This window comes from Meriones unguiculatus, chromosome 20 (assembly GCF_030254825.1).
Source record: "Meriones unguiculatus strain TT.TT164.6M chromosome 20, Bangor_MerUng_6.1, whole genome shotgun sequence".
Lineage (NCBI taxonomy): Eukaryota > Metazoa > Chordata > Mammalia > Rodentia > Muridae > Meriones > Meriones unguiculatus.
The window spans coordinates 28,390,765-28,412,708 of NC_083367.1; the positions used below are offsets into that span (position 1 = coordinate 28,390,765).

A 21,944-nucleotide genomic window follows, 5' to 3' on the forward strand; every position below is an offset into this window, starting at 1 on the left:
GAAAGGATTGCATGGATGCATGCTGGCAGTGGTACATGCCTTTAAGCCCAGCACTCCTGCAGCAGAAGCAGGTTGGCCTCTCTGAGTTTTAGGCCAGCCTGGTGTAGAGAGCTAGTTCCAGGACAACTTGTGCTACACAGTAAAAGCTTGTCTCAAAAAAAAAAAACAAAAAACAAAAACCAAGAAAAAAAAGTTGCACTGAAAATTGTGATTTATGAAGAGAATATAGTGCTGGCGCTGGTCTTATATGATACTAAAGAATGCTGTGAGGTATCAGAGATTCCAGAACAAATTTGGAGGTGACTGAGAATTCTCACAGGGCTCTTAGGGTAATTGGGTCTGTGATGGTCCCTAGAGATGTGATTGCTGCTGGATGGGAGAGTTCAAAAGCCATCTGTAAGTTACTTGCCTGAATCTTGCCAGTTTTTTCTGAAGGAGCCTTAAAGACACTAAAAGAAAATGCCCTCCTTCGAGAGAGCAAAAGGAATGCTTGCACCAATTGATGAGGGAGAATACTCCAGGTGCTCAGTAGGCCTTCCAACAGCAAAGGATTCTGAAAAGCAGTATTGAGACTTGAAGGGAGGGGTAAACATATGAGCAGTAGTTTCAGGGAGGCAGGATGGACAATAAGTCCAGTTCTCCAGAAGCAATGTGAATAACTGGCTAAAGCAAAGGCAGCAAACACTGTGGGCCTTGCTAGAGAATAAGTGAGAGGAGAAGAGGGTAGGCTCTTGGGAGAGGAGTGCTGAGTTATGCCTGTCTTCCAGTTAGATTAGCACATAAAGAGGATGTGCTAATTGAAAAGAAAGTGCATCTGAGATTTGCATACGTAATGACTGTTTTTGTTTGTGTGAGTTGCGGAGAGAGAAAGAATTTAGGCTGATTTTTCTGGGTTTATATTTCAGGGATTTTTGAATATAAGTTGTTATTTCTTTCCTTTATTTAATTGAAAATAAACATTTGTACAGTTTATTCTGATCACTGTTTCCCCTCCTTCATCTCTTCCTAGGTCCTTTCTATCTCTTTAAGCTTACAACTCCATATCTTCTTTCTCTTTTCTTTTTAGAAAACATACAGGTCAGTAACAAAACAACCAGAATAAAAGAAAACAAAAAGAGAGACAAAGAAACAAACAAATAAAAGGGGGGGGGAAGCACGAGAAACAAGTACTTATGCAGAGAAACACACACAAAAGCACAAAATCAGAAGCCATAGTAGATAAGACAAGTAAGGTAAACAGGGAAACAAACAAAACAAACAAACAAAAATGCCCCTACAAATCGTTAGACAAAACATCTCAGAAACACCACTGAGTCCAACCTGGGTTGATCTTCTGCTGCTCCTGGGTGTGGGGCTTCGTTACCTGTGGTTTCTATACCCAGTGAGATTCCCTTGGTGAGAAACTACTTCTTTTCAGGGGGAGCTGTCAATTGGAAATAGGTTTTAAGTTTGTGAAGGAGGATTGTGACCACTTCTCCTCTCAGCCCTGGGAAGGTCCCTGAGTGACTTAGACCTGTGCAGGCCCTGTGCATGCTGCCACAATCTGAGTTCATATGTGAGTGAGTCCTATTTGTCAGGAAGGCGCTGATTCCTTGCTGTCTTCTTTTCCCACTGGCTCTTAACATGTCTTCCACTGGGCTCCCGGAGCACTGAGATCAGAAATTTGATCGAGGGAACCCATTTAGGAATGAGTGGTTTCAAGGTCTTTTACTCTGCATGTTTTCCAGTTGTAGGTCTCTTTGTTACCTCCTATCTCCTACAGAGAGACACTTCTCTGATGCTGGCTGAGCAAGACAGTGATCTATGGGTATAGCAGAATGACATGAGGAGACATTTTATTGCTATATTCCTTTTGCAGAATAATATTTAGTTTTTCCCTGGGTCCGTGACCTATCTAGGCTTAGTTATGGCTGGTTAAGGTCATTGGGGTCTTTGGAAAAATACTGATCGCAGTCATCAGGATATCTAGCAGTCCGGTAACAGCAATGACAAACACAGTTGGCAGCCTTCTTCGTCCTCTGTCTCCTAGAAGCCCCTTCCTTTCTCTGGGCTCTGGTACTCTCCCAGCATTTTCAGAGAGGCAATGACCATGCCCTTCTCTAAGCTGCAGCAGGCAATTATCAGCTGTGGACAAACTAAGGCAGTCCCATAGCCCACACTTGGGATCAAAACAAAAACCTGCTTATATAACATAACTGAGTTTCTAAAGAAACCAAAACTTTCACTACAAGAAACAGTGTAGTTTAGGACTTAGGACGTAGGAAATGTTTGGACTCTGCCTTTGACCCCTTCTCTTCACCATAGGGAAACAGGATAAAGAAAATTAAGGCAACGTGCTGACTCTTCTGTAATATCCAGACATTCACAAAAACATTTCAAAATGGTCATTCATGTCCACTCTAATAGAAGTATATATTTGTTGCGTGTTATACCTTCCATTTGTTTAAGGTCTGTTCTCCCCTCCATCCCTCCACCCTTCCTCTGTCGCTCCTCACCTCCCTTTTCTTTTGTAAGTGTTCACATATATTACCAGCTTTGGGATATGGGAACCACTGACTGCTAAATAATTGTTACTTTCCAAAAACTTTGAGAGGCTGTGATAGTACATGGGAAAATGTTGCCCACACTGACTGTTTCTGTCTGAGCAGTGAATAAATGGCATCAGCAGCACCCTGTGAAGATTAAGGCACTAGTTCTTGCACTTTGTACTGGCTCAGTTCCGTACCCAGTTTATTTCCTTAAGCAATGCTTCGCAATTGAAGAAAGAGCAAAACTCTGACAGGATTACATCTTCCTGCATTTGACCATTGCAAACTATGGTGAAGTCAATATCCCCAGACATTTTCCCAATCACCCATACCACAATGATTCAACAGTAGAAATGTAGAAGAGGAATTGTTGAGGTTTGTCCATTTCCCACGGCTTGTTTTTTTCTTTCTCTTATTTGTTGGTGTTTTGTAACTTAGGATGGATGGCCTTGCACTTCTGGTCCTCCTCCAGGGGTTGCAAATGTGCACACCTATGGCTGGTTTATGTCGTGCTGGGATCAAAACCAGGCCTTACTAGAGCTACCAGTTCTCTACCTACTACGCTGTCCCGCTAGCTTGTTCTCCATCTTTCTAACTAGTAACCATTTTTATAAATCACTTTTAGCATAGAAAGTCATCAGTAGTTCCATTACCTACATGTAGCCCTTTGAAATTATATTTCATATGCCGTAGATACTTAGACTTGCACCAATAGGAAATGAGCCTGAGTTTCCAACTAATTTGTTCTCATAGAGCTCTTCTTTGACACTTGTCTATCTTTGACATGCAGAATTTTAAAAATTTGAATGGATAGGTGCTTCCATTTTTCTTACACATAGCTTCTTATCTTTTTATAGCCTGCCTAGTTTTTGACTGACTGTTATTTTTTAATCAATTTTCTTATTGAACTATAGAATATCTTTACATATTCTAGCTGTTTATCTTTGGGCAGTTATATTTTTTTTGACATACATCTCATCACAGTCTATGCTACCCTCACTTTATTTATGATGTGTTTTAACATATAGAAGTTATAAATTTTATTATAGTTGGAAGTTACCATTATCTCTTATAGTATATGCTTATTGGTTTTGTATGATACCATTATATCATAAATATATTTCTTATTTTTTCATTTTCAAAGTTGACAGGTATGCTTTGAACATTTAGGCTTTTTTTTATTACTTCTTTAAACAGTATAAATTGGGTGACATTAATGCCAAAGGGATAGCCTTTTGCCAAGAGCACAGATTTAGAGAGGACTGAATCGTCAATCAGTATTTTATTGTCATTGTGTGGCAAGTCCATGCTGTATATATATTTGGAGTAAGGATGCATATGACATGGTCTTCATCTCCTTGGGGATGACTTTCACATAGGGTGTGCTAGACAGCCTGGTTGTACCACTAGTAAGACCCATAAAGTTCTTTGCCTATAATGGGACCATGGTTTATCTTTTCTAGCTCCATGGCTCTTTTGTTAATGTGTGTATTTTGCTATAACAATTTTACGGAAAACTGAGAACAGAGAATCAACCGTATGTCCTATAAAGGATTCCAGTATTATTTCCTTTCTCTGATTACATGACAAAGGTAAAAATTTGTGGGGCTACCCAGGCGTCTTCCATATAGTTTAGCAACTAGAATAATTCATCACAGATATTGCTTGCCAAGATACTTTAGATTTATGGCGTGGTGAACAGCCTGTTTCTCAAGATTGGTTTCTGTTTGCAGAGACGAAACGGAGAAGACATACCCGTAGCCCAGACTAAGAACATCAATCACAGAAGATTTGCTGCCTCTTTCAGATTGCAAGAAGTGACAAAAACTGACCAGGATCTGTACCGCTGCGTAACTCAGTCAGAACGAGGTTCTGGGGTCTCCAATTTTGCTCAGCTTATTGTGAGAGGTAACGCCTTTGCTTCATGAAATTGCATGTCTTTATTGGAACTAAGCAAGTCTGTTGACACGTGATTGGTTGATATTTTTTTTTTGTGTGTGTGTGTGTGATTGTTTTTTAAGCCACAGTATTCTTAATTTCAAGTCAACGTTCCATGTTGTTATCAAAATTCTGAGAGTGTCAAGTAAAGTGTAAACAAGTTTTAAGATTTTCAGTTAGTTTTTCAACCATTGTCTTATCAAATGATATCTTATTTTACCAAGTTTAATATGGTGAAATGTACAGTATTTTCTTCCATATCACCGTATAGTTCTCATAAACTTGAGAGATGTTTCCTCCTGTCCATGAAATTCTGTAGCTTATAATACAGGGCTTTATTCCAAGGAATGTTGTAACAACAAGGTCACAGTAAACACTCTATTTCAGGTAGACCTGTAAACATTATCAATACCAATCCTATATAGTAAATATTTAGTAATCCTGGTCCTTTACCAAATCATAGGAAGTTAGGACCAGTTTTTCCTAATATTCCTAGATGCTAAAGTTATTAGAAAACATGAGAGCTTGTCATGTCAGATATGTTTATTATGAATTCAGGGAAAATATAGGCAAAGTCAAGATATACATTAACTATTAAAATTTTGCAAGTCGTTATGTTATCTCAGACTGTGATTTATATCACTGGAATGCAGTGTAGAGAGAATACAGAGATCCTTTTAACATGGTCCTTATAGTGCAAACCTTACTGCGAATTTTATGTAAACATATGAAGCATGTGATTGTGGCATGTGTTGGGTGAAGGTTACCCTTTTTTTATTGTTTGAATTTTTAATTTTTATTATTTATTTACTTTTTATATTAATTACAGATTATTTACTTTGTATCTCTGCTGTAGCCCCCTCCCTCATTCCCTCCCAATCCCACCCTCCCTCCTTTATCTCCTCCCTGCCCCTCTCTAGGGGAGGTCCTCCTCCCCTTCCATCTGACCCTAGTTTATCAGGTTTCATCAGGACTGGTTACTCTGTAGCCTAGCAAGGTTGCTCCTCCATCAATGTGGGTTTGTGTGTGTGCCGGGGAGGGGGGTAGATAAAAGAGCCATCCTTTGAGTTCATGTCAGACAGTCCTTGTTCCCCTTACTGTGGAACCCACTTGGATGCTGATGTGCCATGGGCTACATCCAAGCAGGGGGTTCTAGGTTATATCCATCCTTGGTCTTTGGTTGAAGAATCAGTCTCAGAAAAGACCCCTGTGGCCAGATATATTTGGTCCTTGTGATGCTCCCATCCTCTCCAGGTCTTACTAACTCCCTCTTCTTTCACATAATTCCCTGCATTCTGCCCAAGGTTTGCTTATGAGTCTCAGCATCTGCTCTGATACATTGCTAGGTAGAGTCTTTCAGAGGCCCTCTATGGTAGGCTCCTTCCTGTCCTGTTTCTTGTTTTCTCCTATTTCCAATGTCCATCCTATTTGTCTTTCTAAGTGAGGATTGGTAATTTTACTCTGGGACCTCTTTCTTGTTTAGCTTCTTTAGGTGTACAGATTTTAGTATGTTCATCCTATCTTATAGGTTTAGTATCCACTTATAAGTGAGTATATACCGTGTGTGTCTTTCTACTGCTGGGATATCTCACTCAGGATGATCTTTTCTAGTTCCCACCATTTGCCTGCAAATTTCATGATTTCCTTGTTTTTAATTGCTGGGTAGTGTTCCATTGAGTAAATGTACCACAATTTCTGTATCCATTCCTCCGTTGAGGGACATCTGGGTTGTTACCAGGTTCTGGCTATTATGAATAAATCTGCTACAAACATGGTTGAACAAATGCTTTCTCAGACAATTAGGAATAGTGCTGTCTTAAGATCCAGCTATACCACTCTTAGGCATATATCCAAAAGATGCTCAAGTACACAAGAAGGACATTTGAAGGTTACCCTTTTCATGATAGTGGTTTCATAGTGTCCTGGAGTAGATGACAAGTTGAACTAGGTTGTTTTAGTTTTATGAAATTTTAGAAGCAAAGTAGCTTTTTGAGCCACTTATCAGATAGTCAATATTGGTACATATGAAAATAACGACAAGTCATGTAAACCTTATTATGGAGACATTTGGCCAACCTCATGAAAACTGAGCCCTGAGACTTTGCCCAGTAATAGGGGAGCCATCTGTGAATGAGTCTTCTCTGAGTTAGGGAAATGCAGGATGAGAAAAAACTTCTATAGAGTCAGATATTAAGGAGAAGACATTGGATAAAAGATACCTATAGGGGACAGAGAGCTCACCCTGTAGTAGGGAGCATATCGCTCTGTTACAGGACCTGAGTTCAACACCCACAGCAGGTTCTTACAAATACCTGTAATGTAAACTCCAGGGGATCCAAGGTCTTACCTTCTTGGGCAACCTCTCTCACATGCAAATGCCCTCACACAGATACACATTCATGCATAAATAAATCTTAAAAAATCAAAAGAACAAACAAAAACCAGCAACACCAAGAGGCAGAAATCATAGCACTTGCCGAGACCCAGGAATTGTAAAGAAATGTGAGATATTTGCATATCCAATTACTCTATTTTATAATGCTTGATGATGAATAGTTGTTAGAAGCACTGTTTGAAGATGTGCTTGATTGTCACAGACAATTCTTTAATAATTACAGATGGAAGGAGATTGAGGTTCAGGTTAGTGGATAATATCCCAGAACCGTCATAATGTAATACTTGATGGAGCCACACACACCCCTGCTCCCTCGCTCTTGGCGATGAGTTCATTCTTTACCACGTCAGGTTTCTCTAGCACTCACATTATGGACTAACCCTCTTTATCTTTTGCACACTCCGGAGAGATCCAGTAGCTCATTAAAAATAAAACATGAGTTGGTCTTTGTAGGATGAATACGCCTTTGTCTTAACGTAACATGACTTGTAACTGTATTGTCTCATAGCACCTGTGCAGGTTCGTAAAACTACAGAGGCTTTTAGTAAAGAGCAAGAAAATATCACGCTTTTCCAGCCTGGCTCAGAACCATAATGTGCTACACATTCACATCCGTGAGTGCTTACTCACCTGTGTCGACCACATTTCCGCCCCTCTCCTGTGAGTCTAATTTCAGCGGTATTGAAGTATTGAGCACCGTTGCTCAATACTTTTGTATGGGTTTGACTCTGAAGGCACAGATGCGCTTGGGCATTCTTTAGGTACTTCAGGCGCTGTGTTTGCAGGATGTTGGTCTGTTGTTGAAGCACCACGTGCATTACATCTTCCCAGTCCTGTGTACTGTGTAATATACCGCCTTAAGGAAATGATGCCTGGTTAGTGCTCTTAGAGTGTTTTTGGATACTCTAAGTACTATAGCACACATAGTTAAATACATGATACAATAGAGACATATAAGAGTGTCTGTACACAAGCACACACACACACACGGCTACGTAGACACTTCTTGAGGGGCCAACACCTGATGTACCTGATGTTTGTAGAAAGGTGATAGTTTGACTCATGTCCTTACAGATAGGCTATACCTATCAATGGACACTTTTTCTGACTTATTAAAAACGACTAGGTAGTCATGATTAGATCTTCTCTATTTTTTTTTCATTTGCTTGCTTTTGGCAATACTAGATATGAAATCCAGGTGGTAGTATATGATTTTTAGGCATTCGCAGACTCATTTGTACCTGCGTTCCCTGTTGCTTAATTTTACTGAGGGTCAGTTTTCCGGAGTTGGTGACAAATACATTATGTTAACAGCATTTAAAAACAAGCCTTAAATTCCACAAAATTTACTTTTTTAAAATATAAAGCAGTTCTACTTATTACTCATTGTAATTTAGAATTTGAGTTAATGAATGTGTTAAAGTGCCGTAGTGCTTTCGTGGACGTTTGCTAACTTTATAAGTATCCATTTTGATACTTTTGACAGTTCTACTTATTTCCAACATATTTTAGAAGCTGCATTTAATATTTGCAGGTCATCATTTTGCTTGCCATTTTATCTGTGAACTAATATCTGAGAGGAATAAATTTTATTTGTCCAGATAACCACAAAAAAATAAAAATAAATATTTCTAACCAAAACCCTCTCCCTGGGGGTCAGTTTTCCTGATTGCTAACCAGAACCCTTCTTCCCAGGTGTCAGCTGTCCAGGCACTGAAACAATGGGGAAAATTAGCTGTGGTGACAGGTCCTATCTCTCTGTGGCAGGTTTAAAACTGATGTCCTGCTACATGGACACAAAAGATGGTAATTTTAAAGGAAATTTTTGGGGCAGTGATATGAATAGTCTTTAATGAGAACTGGCATAGTGTTGCCTGTCGTCAGACATGACCCATGGGTAAGAGTTTATTAGTGCATTTTCTCTTAAACGCGAAGTGACAGGGCGTTGCTTAAGGCTTTCCTTTTTTTCCCCTCCCCTTGTTTGCTATGAGTGAAATTTTTACTAAGTCCTCATGCTGAAGAGTATCGATCTATGTGTTCCCGGAGGGACGGGAATAGCCGAGTTGGTATGGTGAACGGAATGGAATTTACTTTGTCATAACTCTAGCCCTGCTTCCAGACCGTTCTGAGTAACGATAGCATCCACAGCTCGCGCGGCAGCCGGTCTTTATTGACAAAGAAGCCTTTGCACCTCGCAGACGAAGAAGAGACGTTTTTTGTTCAGGGACGCTAAGCGTTTGAGGAGTGCTGCCCGGGCAGTGCGCGGGAGTGGCGTTTGCCAGCCCCACAGCGAAAGCGAGGCTTCGTGCTTGGCGCTGTGGTGGTTGCTTCGCCGCTCCTTCGCTGCCTCCTGTTTGAACTTCTTCCTGTCATATCAGTTTCCATCTGTCCAAATGACGAGCCACCAAGCACTTACAGAAAATTCTACTTTTGCATTGCAACTTTTTATGATCTGCGTCTACATTTTGCTTTTTTTTCCTGTTATTTGGGAAAGAGCCTCATACACCTCTGGCCACTCTTTACCTCTTTTTTTTTTTTTTTGGTTTTCCAGCCCTCGAATCCTAAGTGATTGGATCACAGACATCTACTATCATACTCGATACATATAAGCTTTTAAATGTGTTAGTCACGTTTTTGTTTTGTTTTGTTTTAATGTTGTTAGCGGCTTGGTTTTTAAATTTTGCAGTCTCGTTATTAGCCATTGCGAATTACTCTGGAAATGAAACATTAAGTCAATACATTTATCTCTTCTTAGTGAATATGTCAACTTTAGCTCCGTTAGTGTGAATCCCATTCTCATTTACCCAAATATATTAAGTATTTGTACTTAGCTTATTTATCATTGGCATTTGGAATTATGCGATTGATAATGGTACTGAATGTTGTTAGACACTAGAAATCACATGACCCATCCATTGCTATTTTTGACTAGAGGGTGCAGAAGAAGGCTTTGGGGCTGTTTGATCTACTCATTTAGAATGAAGGTTCTTTGCACTTTTTCCCTCTGACGTCAGTGATCCGGGATTGTGTCACAAGATCAGCTCACCTCCCAGTCAGCTGATCCCAGCACCATTAAACATTCTCTGATGCCATCCACTGGGACTACGAATAGAGCAGTGCAGGAGGGCAGAACAAAGACAAAGGGTACAGTAAGATGAAAAAGCCATCATAAAACTTGTTACTTTATATGCTAACTTAAAAAAAAAATTAGTGGGAATGGAAAGGTGATGCAACTGTTGTTACTCGTGTAGAGGACCCGGGCTCATTTCCCAGTTCCCACATGGTGGCTCACAATCGTTTGTGACTGTGGTCCCAGGGGATCTGATGCCTTCTTCTGACCTCCCTAGTCATCTGTCACACAAACGGTCTACAGACACATATGTAGTCAAAACACTAACACATCTAAAACATAATACATAAATCTAAAAGAATATTAAGAGTGGAAGTGTTGGTGGGGCTGGGGGTCGTAGCCAGATGATGGAAACCAACCGCACTGTTCAGTGGATCAGGTAGGAATTTCTGTACTCGGGGTTCCAGAGCACAAACAGTGTATTCAGAGGTCATTTATTCTTTTGCGTTCAGAGAGATAATGGAGGCAACATTTCCAGTGAAGGGAGAGCATGACCTCCAAGGACATACGAAATGTTGGAGAAGGGTCTGTCTGTCCTACTACCTCAGCAGCAGTGGCCTCAGCTCACCAGAGGGACCAGAACTCACTGAGTCTCTGGTGAGATAATGGAATCCCTTTTCTGCTACCATTTAGCACTCGCGGAGAAAACATATCAACACGAATGCAGAGTTTGAATGGGAATGTTAGGACTATTTTTACTGTAGTTATTTGTAGTTTTGAGCTCAAGTTGTTTACTTTAGCAATTAGCGTAATCATTGTGTAAACTCATTAGCTTTCTTAAAATTAACAGTGCAGTGGTTTGGTTGACGTGGAAGCAGCCAGGCTGACTGTAGATGAGGCCAGAGGGTGGGTGCTCTCCTCTCTCCTCCGACTTGCCCATGGAGCTAAATGGGAAAAGCACTTTTTACAGCTCATGCCTGACTTCTTAGGTGAACTAATGGAGCTACTTTGAAGAAAAATTAATTTTGTTTTGTCCAATACTCTTTTTCTGACTCTATCATCTCTCTGTGCATAATAGTTTTAAAAAATCACTTCTAAGTGTTTCATATTTTCTATTCACAGCAAAGGCATTTGGGTAGTGAAAAGAATTACTTACTAATACTTTTGCTAGCTGGTGGTTTAAAGGCCATGGAATTTCTAGCTCTAGACCCTCAGCAGCCTGCTTAATGCCACACAGTATTGATTTTTAACCAGTTTTCATAGCATAGCTGTCAAACTTGTGAATTCATATGAAGATCTTTTTTCCTAATGGTGACTTGGAGAGCCCCTTTCTTTCTTATTTCTATTGTCAAAACCAGTCAACTGGTCAACTGGGCAGGAAATCTGAAGAGTTTTTTTTTTTTTTTTTTTTGCATCTACATTTTATGAAATCTGAAATCTGATGAAAGTTGTGGAGCACACTGATAAACTACATATTAATTTTGTTTCCTTCAATGCCTTTAGAAACGCTGGATAGGTCAGCAGAAACCAATCTCTCTAAGTTTAGAGTAGATTTAAAAGTTTCATAGTTTAACTTTTTGGCTTTTCTACTATACCCTTGAGTCTCTGTCTCATTCCTAGTACCTACTTCTGATTTGGGTGGTTCATTGTCCAAGATGTTTGGTTCACATATAAATTCCAAAGGAGCAAAAGACTATCCTTATTTCAGACCCCATGCTGTCTGAAATGGAATGGAAACATAATGGAAACAGATTTGAGTAGCTTTTGTAATCAGTCAGAGGAATTTTTTTTTCTCCAAATTGAAAATTTTTAAAAATTGTAACAGGATTTTTGAAAAGTAAGTGGGTTTTAAATTTACTCTTACTTTATTAGAATTTAAGATTGTCATTCTCTGTTTGGCTGGGGCCTGGATCTCGGCTGGGGTCCTGGAGCTTGGCTTCCTGGAGAATAGGGGTTTGGTTTCTCTCAGGGGCAGCTAGAACATTTTAAGCTGGGGAGTGGAAAAGGTTTTCCACTGTGTTACAGTTCAGCTCTTTTGGCATGGGGTTGCAGGTGGCTATGGAAAAGCTCAGGCGTTTCGAAGCGCATGGCCATACCAAAGTGTTATGGCTCTTGGTTATGATGTTGAGCTGAGCACAGCAGGCTTCTGTGCCAAAGCCCCAGGCCTGGTAGGATTGCAGCCCATACACAGGCCCAGGCCCAGCTCCCCAGAGGGCAGATCCAGTGAGATGCAGCCCAGCAGAGGATAAATGACCATCTCAGATGGTCTGGAATCGAGAAAGCATGTACCTTTATTCCTGTGAAATCAAGGGCAGTAATAGCCCTGAGCAGAGATAGGGATTTCAAGGGTGAATGTTTTTGATTTGCTGGGTCGTGGGCGTACTTAATGGTCCAATTTCAAGAAGGAAAATACAGTACTTAATTATCCTAAGTACAACTGAAGGTCACTGTTTAAGACTAAGATCTCCTTAGGAGGGTGTGGCATGTCTAGGAATTCCTAGATGCTTGATAGGGCTGTTTTCTTAGCAGGGAAGGGTCCGACCTGTACTATGCCCTGAAAGCTATATGAACTTCCTTACGAGACCTGGGGTCACCCAGATCAGGGGAGACTTTCAGAACCCTACTGAGAAAGGGAAGTCTATCATCATAGTCCAACCTCAAATAAATGGCTATCTGGAGAGAATTCAACTGTATCCAGCAGAGCCCCACAAAGATAGCCTAAACTATTCTTCCTTCTTCTCTGTACCATTGTTCTCAACACCATCGCCAATTTTTCCAAATGGCTACTATTCAAAATGATAGAATGCAAAACACGTTTTCCCTGCATAGTTGTTATCATTTTATTTTCCTTTTCTAACTTCATTTCAAAAATTACAATGCACCATTAATCCTCTCCCAAAGGGCACATTCAATTTTTTTCCCCCCTCAGGGTGATTCACTTGTGTGAAGTACCAGACAATGTTTAGCTTCCAGCTGCTGGCCAAAGCTCTTTGAAGTGAATCTTTCTGGGAGTTTGTTTTGTGGACATTCTTAAGAATTTGCAAAGAATCAGGGAAGAAGTGCATCATTGACAGGCTAAATAATTATTTGTGTGGATATTGATGGAGTTTGATCTCCAAGCACAGACTGTAGGTCTTTAGTTCATGACAAATGTAAATTGGACTCAGGTCTAACAGGGGACTACTATCCACGGTGTCTTTGTTCTTTATAGGCTTTTTCCTTTTCACTGTTTTTCTTACCCTGAGCTCAAACCCAAAAGAATACAGCAAAATTGTTGGTTTGTGCCAAGGTTTTCAATCTCTCCAACCTTCTTTTAGAACTTCACTGGAAAATCAACTACCAGCCCTCTTCATGTCCTTAAGTGAAAACACCAAAAGAAACAGTCATCTCAGCCTTGGAACACTTACAACTTAATTAATTCAGTAGGAAAATATAAAATTATTTTATGTCATAGAATTTTGACTTAGACTTTGGTAAAACATAATCGTTTGAGAAAAAGAATAATTCCCTAACAAACAAGCAAACAGACAAAAACAACCAAAGCAGCCATTGTATTAAACTTCCTTATGAAGCACTAACACAGTAAATAGTGTCACACCATGAACCTTATAGGGAGTTAATTGGACAGAAGCCCTGTTGATGACAAACTGAAATCAGTGATAGCGGAGAGATAATTCGTAGTGTTGGGAAGTTTAGTGAGTTAACTTGGTGATTTACCTGTTGCAGTGTTCATTAGTTGCTGTATTTCATTAGTTGTCTTTCCTGGGTCTCTTCTACTTCCTCCAATACTTTGTCTTCGTGAGCATCAATAAGAGCATCCTTGCCTATCAGTGTCTTACCCATGAGTGGGCTTCTGTGTTTAGTTTTGAGTTAGTATGAATTCTTTTCCGGTTAAATGCTTGTGTCTTCTTGAAAGCTGGGTAGTGTGCATTCTGCTCTCTGGTACATATGGCCTTGAAGACGACAAACACAGAAATCAGAAAACCATATTCAGGACCGCTACAGACCTAACCGTGAGACCCAAGAAAACATCTTCTTGTCTATTATGATAAAGCCATTCTGGCTTGTTGGGTTATCATAATACTGTGCAAACCCATTTCCTTTCTGAGTTGGATGGATGGGTTTTTGTCTTTTCTAGGAAATGTTTAGTTGAGCAACAGTTGAACACAAGCTGGCAGTCCACTCATGTCCGTAAACATTTACGTTTCTGTTAGATCTCAGCATGGCTTTTGTTTACTTAAGACTTAGGAACTTTTAGAAAAAGAAGCAGCTTTACCCGTTCAGGATTAAACACTAGAATTTGAGACTTAGGGTCATTGGAAAGACACATGTAACAGCTGCCATTCTCACTGCATGAGCCTGTTTCTTTGCTGCATTATATTCGTGCTGCTATTTGTTTTTTAGAGAAAGTGTGGTCTGTAAGTGTATTCTCCTCTCTTGAGGGGTATGGAAGTGGATTGCTTTTATATTTGGCATATAATTTGAAGGAACACTTAACGTTGTCCAAGTTTTACTTTCTGAGCCTTAAACTAAAAACCATTTTGTTGTTTCTTACCCTGTCGCATCGTTTGGAACCATATTTAGATACAACAGCACAGAACCTGTAATTGCATATTAAAACAAAGGGGAAACCCCCACAAAGCTACCTCTGTTCTTGTTAGAGAGTTTTGTGCCCGTAATTTGTCTCTCATACATTACCCCACTTGCCCCTGGCAGTTTCTGTCATTTTCCGATACATACAGGCAATTTCTTATGTGATCTGCCATCTCCTAAAGTGACTTCTCTTCGTATTAGGTTGAAAATTAAATCATGGGCACAGTCCTTTGCCTTGTAAAAATGCAAAAAATGCTTTTTTGCTGAATATCGCTGGAAGTTTTTTTTTCCTATCCCTATGGTTCTTCATCAACAGGAGTATACCATCCCTTCTCACAGGTCTTCTATTATGGAGTCTTTCCCTCAGTCTTTCCACCCTTGTTGTTGTTATTGGTGGTTTTGGTGGTGGTTGTGGTGTGCTGTTCCTCTTCCTTCTTTTTCGCTTCCTTCTCCTCTTCCTCTCTTCCTCAGCTCAGCTGCTGCTGCTTTCTCCTCCTTCTTTTCCTTCCTCAGATATAGCTAAGCTTTCATGGTCTTATTTCATTCTAATTTGTAATCATCTGTTCATGTACCTAACGTCCAACCAGTCATTATTTTCTCATATGAAATATAATTAATTAACTATATTCTTTCCCCTCTAAAATTGTTTAGTTATAAAAAGATTTTTGTATGACGCCTATTCTTTGTACATTTGTTCAGAACAAAGTTTCACTTTTTTTTTTTTTTTTTTTGCATTGTTGGAACCACAGCACCATAGAAATAATGTGGATTAACTGATGGTTTCTGCCTTTATCTGTACTTATTGAACATACTCTGGGTATCCAGTTAGATCTCTTTCATTTCTTTGACTCTCAGTTATTGTGTATCCCACTGTATCTTGGCTTCTACTGTGCTCTATTTCACTGCCTCAGAACCAAAACAATGTTAAGGATTGAATCTTTAGAGTTAGGGAGACAGCTGTATTGCCACCTCAGGTGAGGATGTGAAGTTTTCACTGGACACTGGTGGATTTAATAGCTAAGGTAAATGGATAATGTACCAGCCAGAGAAGCATAGAACACACATGTTCTTGCAAATGAGGATTGAACATTAGTTGTAATGTGGTGTTTCCTAGGGGGGAAAAAAACCTATGGAGCAACCAAAGTTTGTACTATAGGCCTTCCTGAGGTAGAAAATGAAAACTAAAAAAATACATACATTTGCTATTTTGTTTGCAATGCCATGAAAGGTTTAAATTAGGCACAGTGTGTTTTGTCTGTCTCAAAGAAGATTAGGATGATGCATGTTTTTTAGCATGGTGGATTTTCAGGACCTAAGTTCAACAGATTGACACTCTTTAAAGCTTGAGATGGTGACAGGTTATTGAGAGAGAAGTGACATAGAGAGAATGGGGCACTGCTGAGGACTTGGGGTAGATATATTGATCCGATGGTGCAGTGTCAAAGGAGGTCAAGACTTCTAGCCTGAGATTCCATGTGAGAGCTGGTTGTGGATGTTAGTTAATTTGGAAGACTTGTACCAGGGCTTCTTCGAGCAGGTGGACCATGATTTTATTGCAAAGTTCCAGTTTAGATACAAGGAACACCTCCAGGTTTAAAGTGTTGGCATGTGTGGTTTACGCTCAGTCTAACTATAAGTCACTGAATGAGAGACATACAAGGTGAATTTACAATGAGTACAGAATAAAATTCTTTGTATTAGCACATGTTCTTAGAAAATTCTACATTGTGAGATTTTATGGTAAGTGTGCATGTATTTAGTTAAATGGAATTTTGTAACTAAAAGGACACTGATGTAGTTAGAAAATCCTTATTACTAACCTTATATGCATGTACAAACACAGGTAAATAATGTGTAAGTTTCCGTTCCTCAATATTTCATGTGAACTTCTGGTTGAATTAAATGGCACCAATTGGGTAGATGATTTAATTTGTGCCTGTAATCCTAACACTTGGTAGACAGATTAGATGATCATCATAAGTTTAAGACCAGCCTGGCTTATATAGTGAATCTCATGCTAAACAGGATCACTAGAGATGCCTTATAAAGGAAATGCAGGGTAAGTGTTAAGTAAAATCTTTTTCCCAATTTCAAAAAATAAAATTTTTTACTTCACAGAAATGAGGCAAATTCTTTAAAGGGTTCACCATTTTGGCTGCTCTTCAGTATTTGAATGCTGCTGATAATACTTTGCATTTCTCTTCCAGAAGCCTTGTTTTTTTGTTTGTTTGTTTGTTTTGTTTTGTTTTTTGTTTGTTTGTTTGTTTGTTTTGTTTTGTGGTTTTTTTTGGGGGGGGGGATTTTGGGGAAGGCTGCATGTAGTGAGATTTTCCTTCTAGGCCTTTTGGCCCAAAGCATTTCCTTATTCTCAAAGAGTGTCATTCAATCCAGCAGGCGGCTTGAAAATATTTACTTATGGGTAGATAAAGAGTTTCTACCTGTCATAATTTTCCTGTGTTAAAACTCCCACTAGGCTTGACATTTCTGTGTTTTGTACAGGGTCACTGGAAAGCAGTTACCATGACCAGGCTGGTTGATGCATGGTAATGATGAAAAGCAGGGTGCTTGGAATTCAATATGGATGGCAGAAATGCAAGGTGTCAGGGAAGCCATATATTAAAGAGAATTTGAATTGGAAACTGAATCCCCACCTGCCACTGGGAACATTTTGATCATTTTGATTTATTAAACTTTTATAACAACATTCAGATGGAGCTGAATTAAAGACTTTAGTCTCGGATAGTTTATTGTACAGCATCCACGATGTCACTGGTATCATTTTGAAGGGTCTAGCAATCTGTGAAGAGAGAAAGAATGGATGGGTGAGGGTTCGTTTTATACAGTAGTTTATCTTGATGTTGATGAATATCACTAAAAATTTGTCTTTGTTTTATTCTCTTTCTCATAAACAGGATTTCCAATTTCAAATTTTTAAGTTACTTTGAATTTTTGATGTTTTTCAAATATATCAGGAATACTGACAAATATTTTTATTGGAACAGTGCATATCTTATATGCACAGAAACACACACATGTGCACGTTGGGTATTTGTGTATCTGCTTCTGGGTTCAGTGGATGAATATTCACATAGAAACATTAACGCTATGCTGAAGTCTGACATAGGAAAGTGCATTCCCTTATCACTATTGAAATTCTGCGCAGCAATCCTTTTGAAAATCGTCTTTCAGCATCAGCAGCCATGAGTCGTCTGTTCTGAACAGTGGCTCCCTGATAAAGAGAAATCAATTACTATTAGAGAGGCACGAGAGGTTAAAGGCATTACTGGTTCACACTTGGTTTTGCAGCCATAAGCGGATCCTTAGCTGCGAATCAGGAATGATGCAGAAGATGGATGAGACAGAGTTCAAGGAGCAGTAATGTGAGGGTCCAGGACTATCATTCCAACCTGTCTCTGCACTCATGATGGATGGTTTGGTGGCAAGAAGTAATAATACTAAATGATGAAAGATACATCTCAGCAGCTTGAGTCTGCAGACTGTACCTGTTGCAGTTCTGGGTCATAATGATTCCTGATTTGCAACCAAACAAGTTGGCTGCATTTAGCAAACCAGGTTTTTGGCAGCTGTGAAGGAAGCAAGTAGCATATCAAACACTCCTGCACATTGTAAATTTAATTACCTCATATTTATGCATAGTAGATGCTGACAGGATCTTGTAAGCTATGCTAATACGGTAGGTAATTTGTTACCTCCAGAAATCACTTTCCGTGTGTCTTCTGATCATTATCATGAAACATGATAAATGATCTAGTCCGTGAGGTATAAATGAAAATGAAATGGATAATTGGATTCTATGTCTAAATTGTGGCTGGAATAGTTGCAGCAATTATAATTGAATTTATCTCATAAAAATGCACTGGGCAATCTATCAGTGACCTTTCAACCTTCGGAGCTTCTGATGTTAGAGCAGGTCTTACAGTGCTTTACAGGCATTTGGTCATAGATTTAAAAATGAAAATCTTCTGTGTATTTTAAAAGCATCATGTAACTTGCAAGGAGCCCAAGCTTCTTAATGCTGATGTGATGTTTTACTTTTAGAGTGAAAACATATGTGGCTGTTTCCAGTGCCTTGATGACATGATTTTTAGAAGAATACTTGGAGCTTGTCTTGATGAATCCCTTTATCATTTTGAGCATCTACCTTTCCGCTGAGTGATGGAAGTGGGCCCTATAGCTGAAAATGTATTTATTGTGATTCTTAGAAAAGAAAAGGAAAGAAAAGAAAAAAGACCTCAACATATCAAATTAAGTTAGAATTGATTTCAAACACCATCATGGTTTTATCCTATCTCTTCTCTTTAAATAACAAATACCTGCTTTATCACAAACATAAAAAAACAAAACAAAACAAAAACAAAAACAAAAAACCTCTTGAGGATGGGCAAGTGGCTCTGTGTGGAAAGTGCTTTCCATAAAAACAAGAGGACCTGATCTCGGTTTCTGTGGAAAACCAGGGCACTGAGGCAGGTGACACCTGCCTGTGATCTCATGGCAGTCGCGGGGGCCCCAGTGGGCTTGCTGGTAGCCACTGTAGCCCAAGCTCCAGGTTCAGTGGAACGATGCTGTGGGAAAAAATAAGGTGGAAGACAACACGGAAGTCAGCCACTTCCGTCTTCTGATAGCCACACGTGTAGCTGTGCACATGGGCAAACATATGCACATAGGGGATTCTTCCTCAGAACTCACTGTTAATTTATTCATTGAGATTTAATGCTTCTAAGTAACCAGTGATAACATACATTAGCATGTATTAGCGTTGGGGTTGTTCCCGACGGAACAGATAAAATGCAGACAGTAGAGCTACACAGGTGCCTATTCGTTCTGGACCAACTAATCCTCAAAATCGTAGTGTGTTATATTTTCTTGAGTACTCTGTCTTATTCTGTATTTTCTCTCTCTCTCTCTCTCATCTGACTTTTCTTCATAAATGTCCAAAACATTTGTAAACAGTGTGTTTTTCATCCTCATTTATCTCCCTCTAAGGGGACCTGGTTAGGACTGGATTGCTAAATCTAAGTAGGTTAAATGTTATCTGGAAATTTGTTTTTTCTCTTGAAGTGGCCTGTCAGTCAGCATCTCCCCATGGTCTCCTTTTTTTGTCTTGATATTTTTTTTTCCTCTCTCTCAAGTGTCTTCATTTTCTTTGGTAGTATATGTAGCATAGTTGCAGTTGGTTAGTTTATTTCAACAGTTTATTGATGTGACAGAAGGTAATGAACGTGTATTCTTCTCTAGTAAATTTAGTAAAACAAATGTTGAGTGTAAGGTCCTATAAAAAGAACTTACTAATTATTTACAGTGTGCTCTATGTGGTGAGAGATGTTTCAGGTATGGCAATATACTCGGATATTGAACTGTATATCTCGTTCAATGACAAAATTTAAAATTTTTTTTTTAAGGAACCTGGGTCTGATAAATAGACTTGATTCATGTGCCTAAGGACCCATCCCAGATGGTAACACAGGCCTTGGTTGGCACACTTACCTTTTTACTTTCATCATGGTTACATAAAATTCTACGGGAATCATTGAAACGCACCTGTAGATATTAAGAAAACGTGTCTTATAGCAAGATTTAATAAATATGAATAAGCCTTTTTTTATTTCCCTCTCCCCCCCCAAAAAAAAAATCAACTGCTTGGATTTTTAACTTACCACTTTGTAAACTCTATACTTACTCTAAGTTATTTGGGTGTTGTTCTTAATTTTGTATTGCCCTCCCAAGTAGCATTTCAGTTAAGATCTCCCATTTCTGTAGCTCCTATTCTCTATAAACGAACAAGATCTTTGTCGTCTCTGAATCAAGTAGAAGTCCCTGTAGATACTCCCGTGACTGCTATGCCTGCTTCTCGAATCCTGAAGAACATTAACACAAACACATGCTCCTGGACCTATACCCTCACATATGTGCTCATGGACATGTGCATTTGATGCACACTTTTGTATACGAACATGCTCTGATAAAATCTCATTTGGTATAGATTCCAGGAAGCCTCGTGGTCTCTGCTATAGTCTAGGCAGAAAGTAGCACAAATATAGTTTATGAAAACTATCAACCTATGGTTATTCCTTCTGATGGAATTCTTTTATTTTAGAGCTTGCCTGATGGTGGAAAAGAATGAACTAATACTCTTTCTGTAACAAAAATTCTGCCAACTTATTTTTAATTTTGTTAAAATTAATTCAATGTTAATGTTAAAGAGCTCTCTTCCCTGTTTTGCTCAGCAAGGTGTGGTCGTTTGTAATCAAAATCTGAGACTGCTATTTGCCATTTCTTTTTAAAGATAGTATTGTAGACTCCCACTATCATTGTATTTCCCCTGCGCAGCCTTGATGTCACATTCTGCCCAGTGGTACACGTTAAAACATCACAGACTTCGCTGGTATAAATCTACTCATTCTGTGGGGTGACACGGTTTCTGTGTGGCAGAAATTTGGGGGTCCTCAGGAGATGAGTTTCCTGTGAGCCCTGACACTTTGGCCCTGTGCTGAGAATTCTTAGAATGAACAGCTTGAAGTGATTTAGACCCCTGCAGATTGGACACATCTGGCAGCGTCTGTGTGCACATTCCTGGAACTTAGGCTGCCATATCTCTTCCAGTTAATTGTACATGTGACATGCTTAGTCTTAGGGCCCAAAGAAGAGTTCCAGATTCTAGTGTTCCAATGGGGAGATGCCTGGCTCTTTTTGGAGTTGCCTCATAAAGTCTCTTTTCATTCCTTGTCTATCTAGACTCCAGTTGAAGCAAGATTGAGTTTCCTGGAGCTTGGAGGGTTGGAACAATCTTTGCTTCCTAACTGTAGGACTAAATAAGAGCTTGAGGGGTGCCATCACTCTCCAATGATGATGCTGTTGAAGGCCTCTTTTTCATTTTCTGTCTGTTGTTTTTATTCATGGAATAAATATGAAAGCTAGCATATCTTCTCCCCTGCGTCCTCGTACATTCATCTTGTAATTTGAACATCTTTCAGTTAGAACCCCTAGAGCACAGTTAATGGTGCGATGTCTTCACCACCAAATTGACATAAGATTTTATTCAGGGAAAATAAAATGAAGAGCTTTACCACATTAATGTGGTTTTCATTTGTATTTCCAAAACAAAATAACTTTCGAGAGATGTCTAGAAGTTTCCAGGGCACAAGCTGAGCAAACTATTATGCTTTCTAATAACCCTGAATGTGCTCTTCCATGCATTGTGTATCAGTTTGCTGTCCCAACATGTCCAATGTTTAAATCCCCACTTCAACCCAAAATACAGACAACAGGAATGTATGTTTCGAAAATAAAATCCTCCCGGGACTTTAGATGTGGAAATGTTGTCTTTCAGTTATAGTACGGAAAGTCTTAATCCAATACGAGTGTCATTGAATGAAATGCAAAGACAAAGATTCCAAGGAAA

The 21,944-nt window shown here is 39.3% G+C and overlaps 1 protein-coding gene across 7 annotated transcripts in view; it reads left to right on the top strand.

Moving 5' to 3' along the window:
- The window catches only part of Ptprk (protein tyrosine phosphatase receptor type K), a 515,071-nt gene that overhangs the window by 271,468 nt on the left and 221,659 nt on the right, over positions 1-21,944 (top strand). For all 7 annotated transcript variants that reach the window (XM_060373717.1, XM_060373711.1, XM_060373712.1 and 4 more), the window contains exon 6: positions 4,262-4,436. In XM_060373717.1, the coding sequence (XP_060229700.1) occupies positions 4,262-4,436 (175 nt within the window). The remainder of the gene's footprint in view (positions 1-4,261; positions 4,437-21,944) is intronic.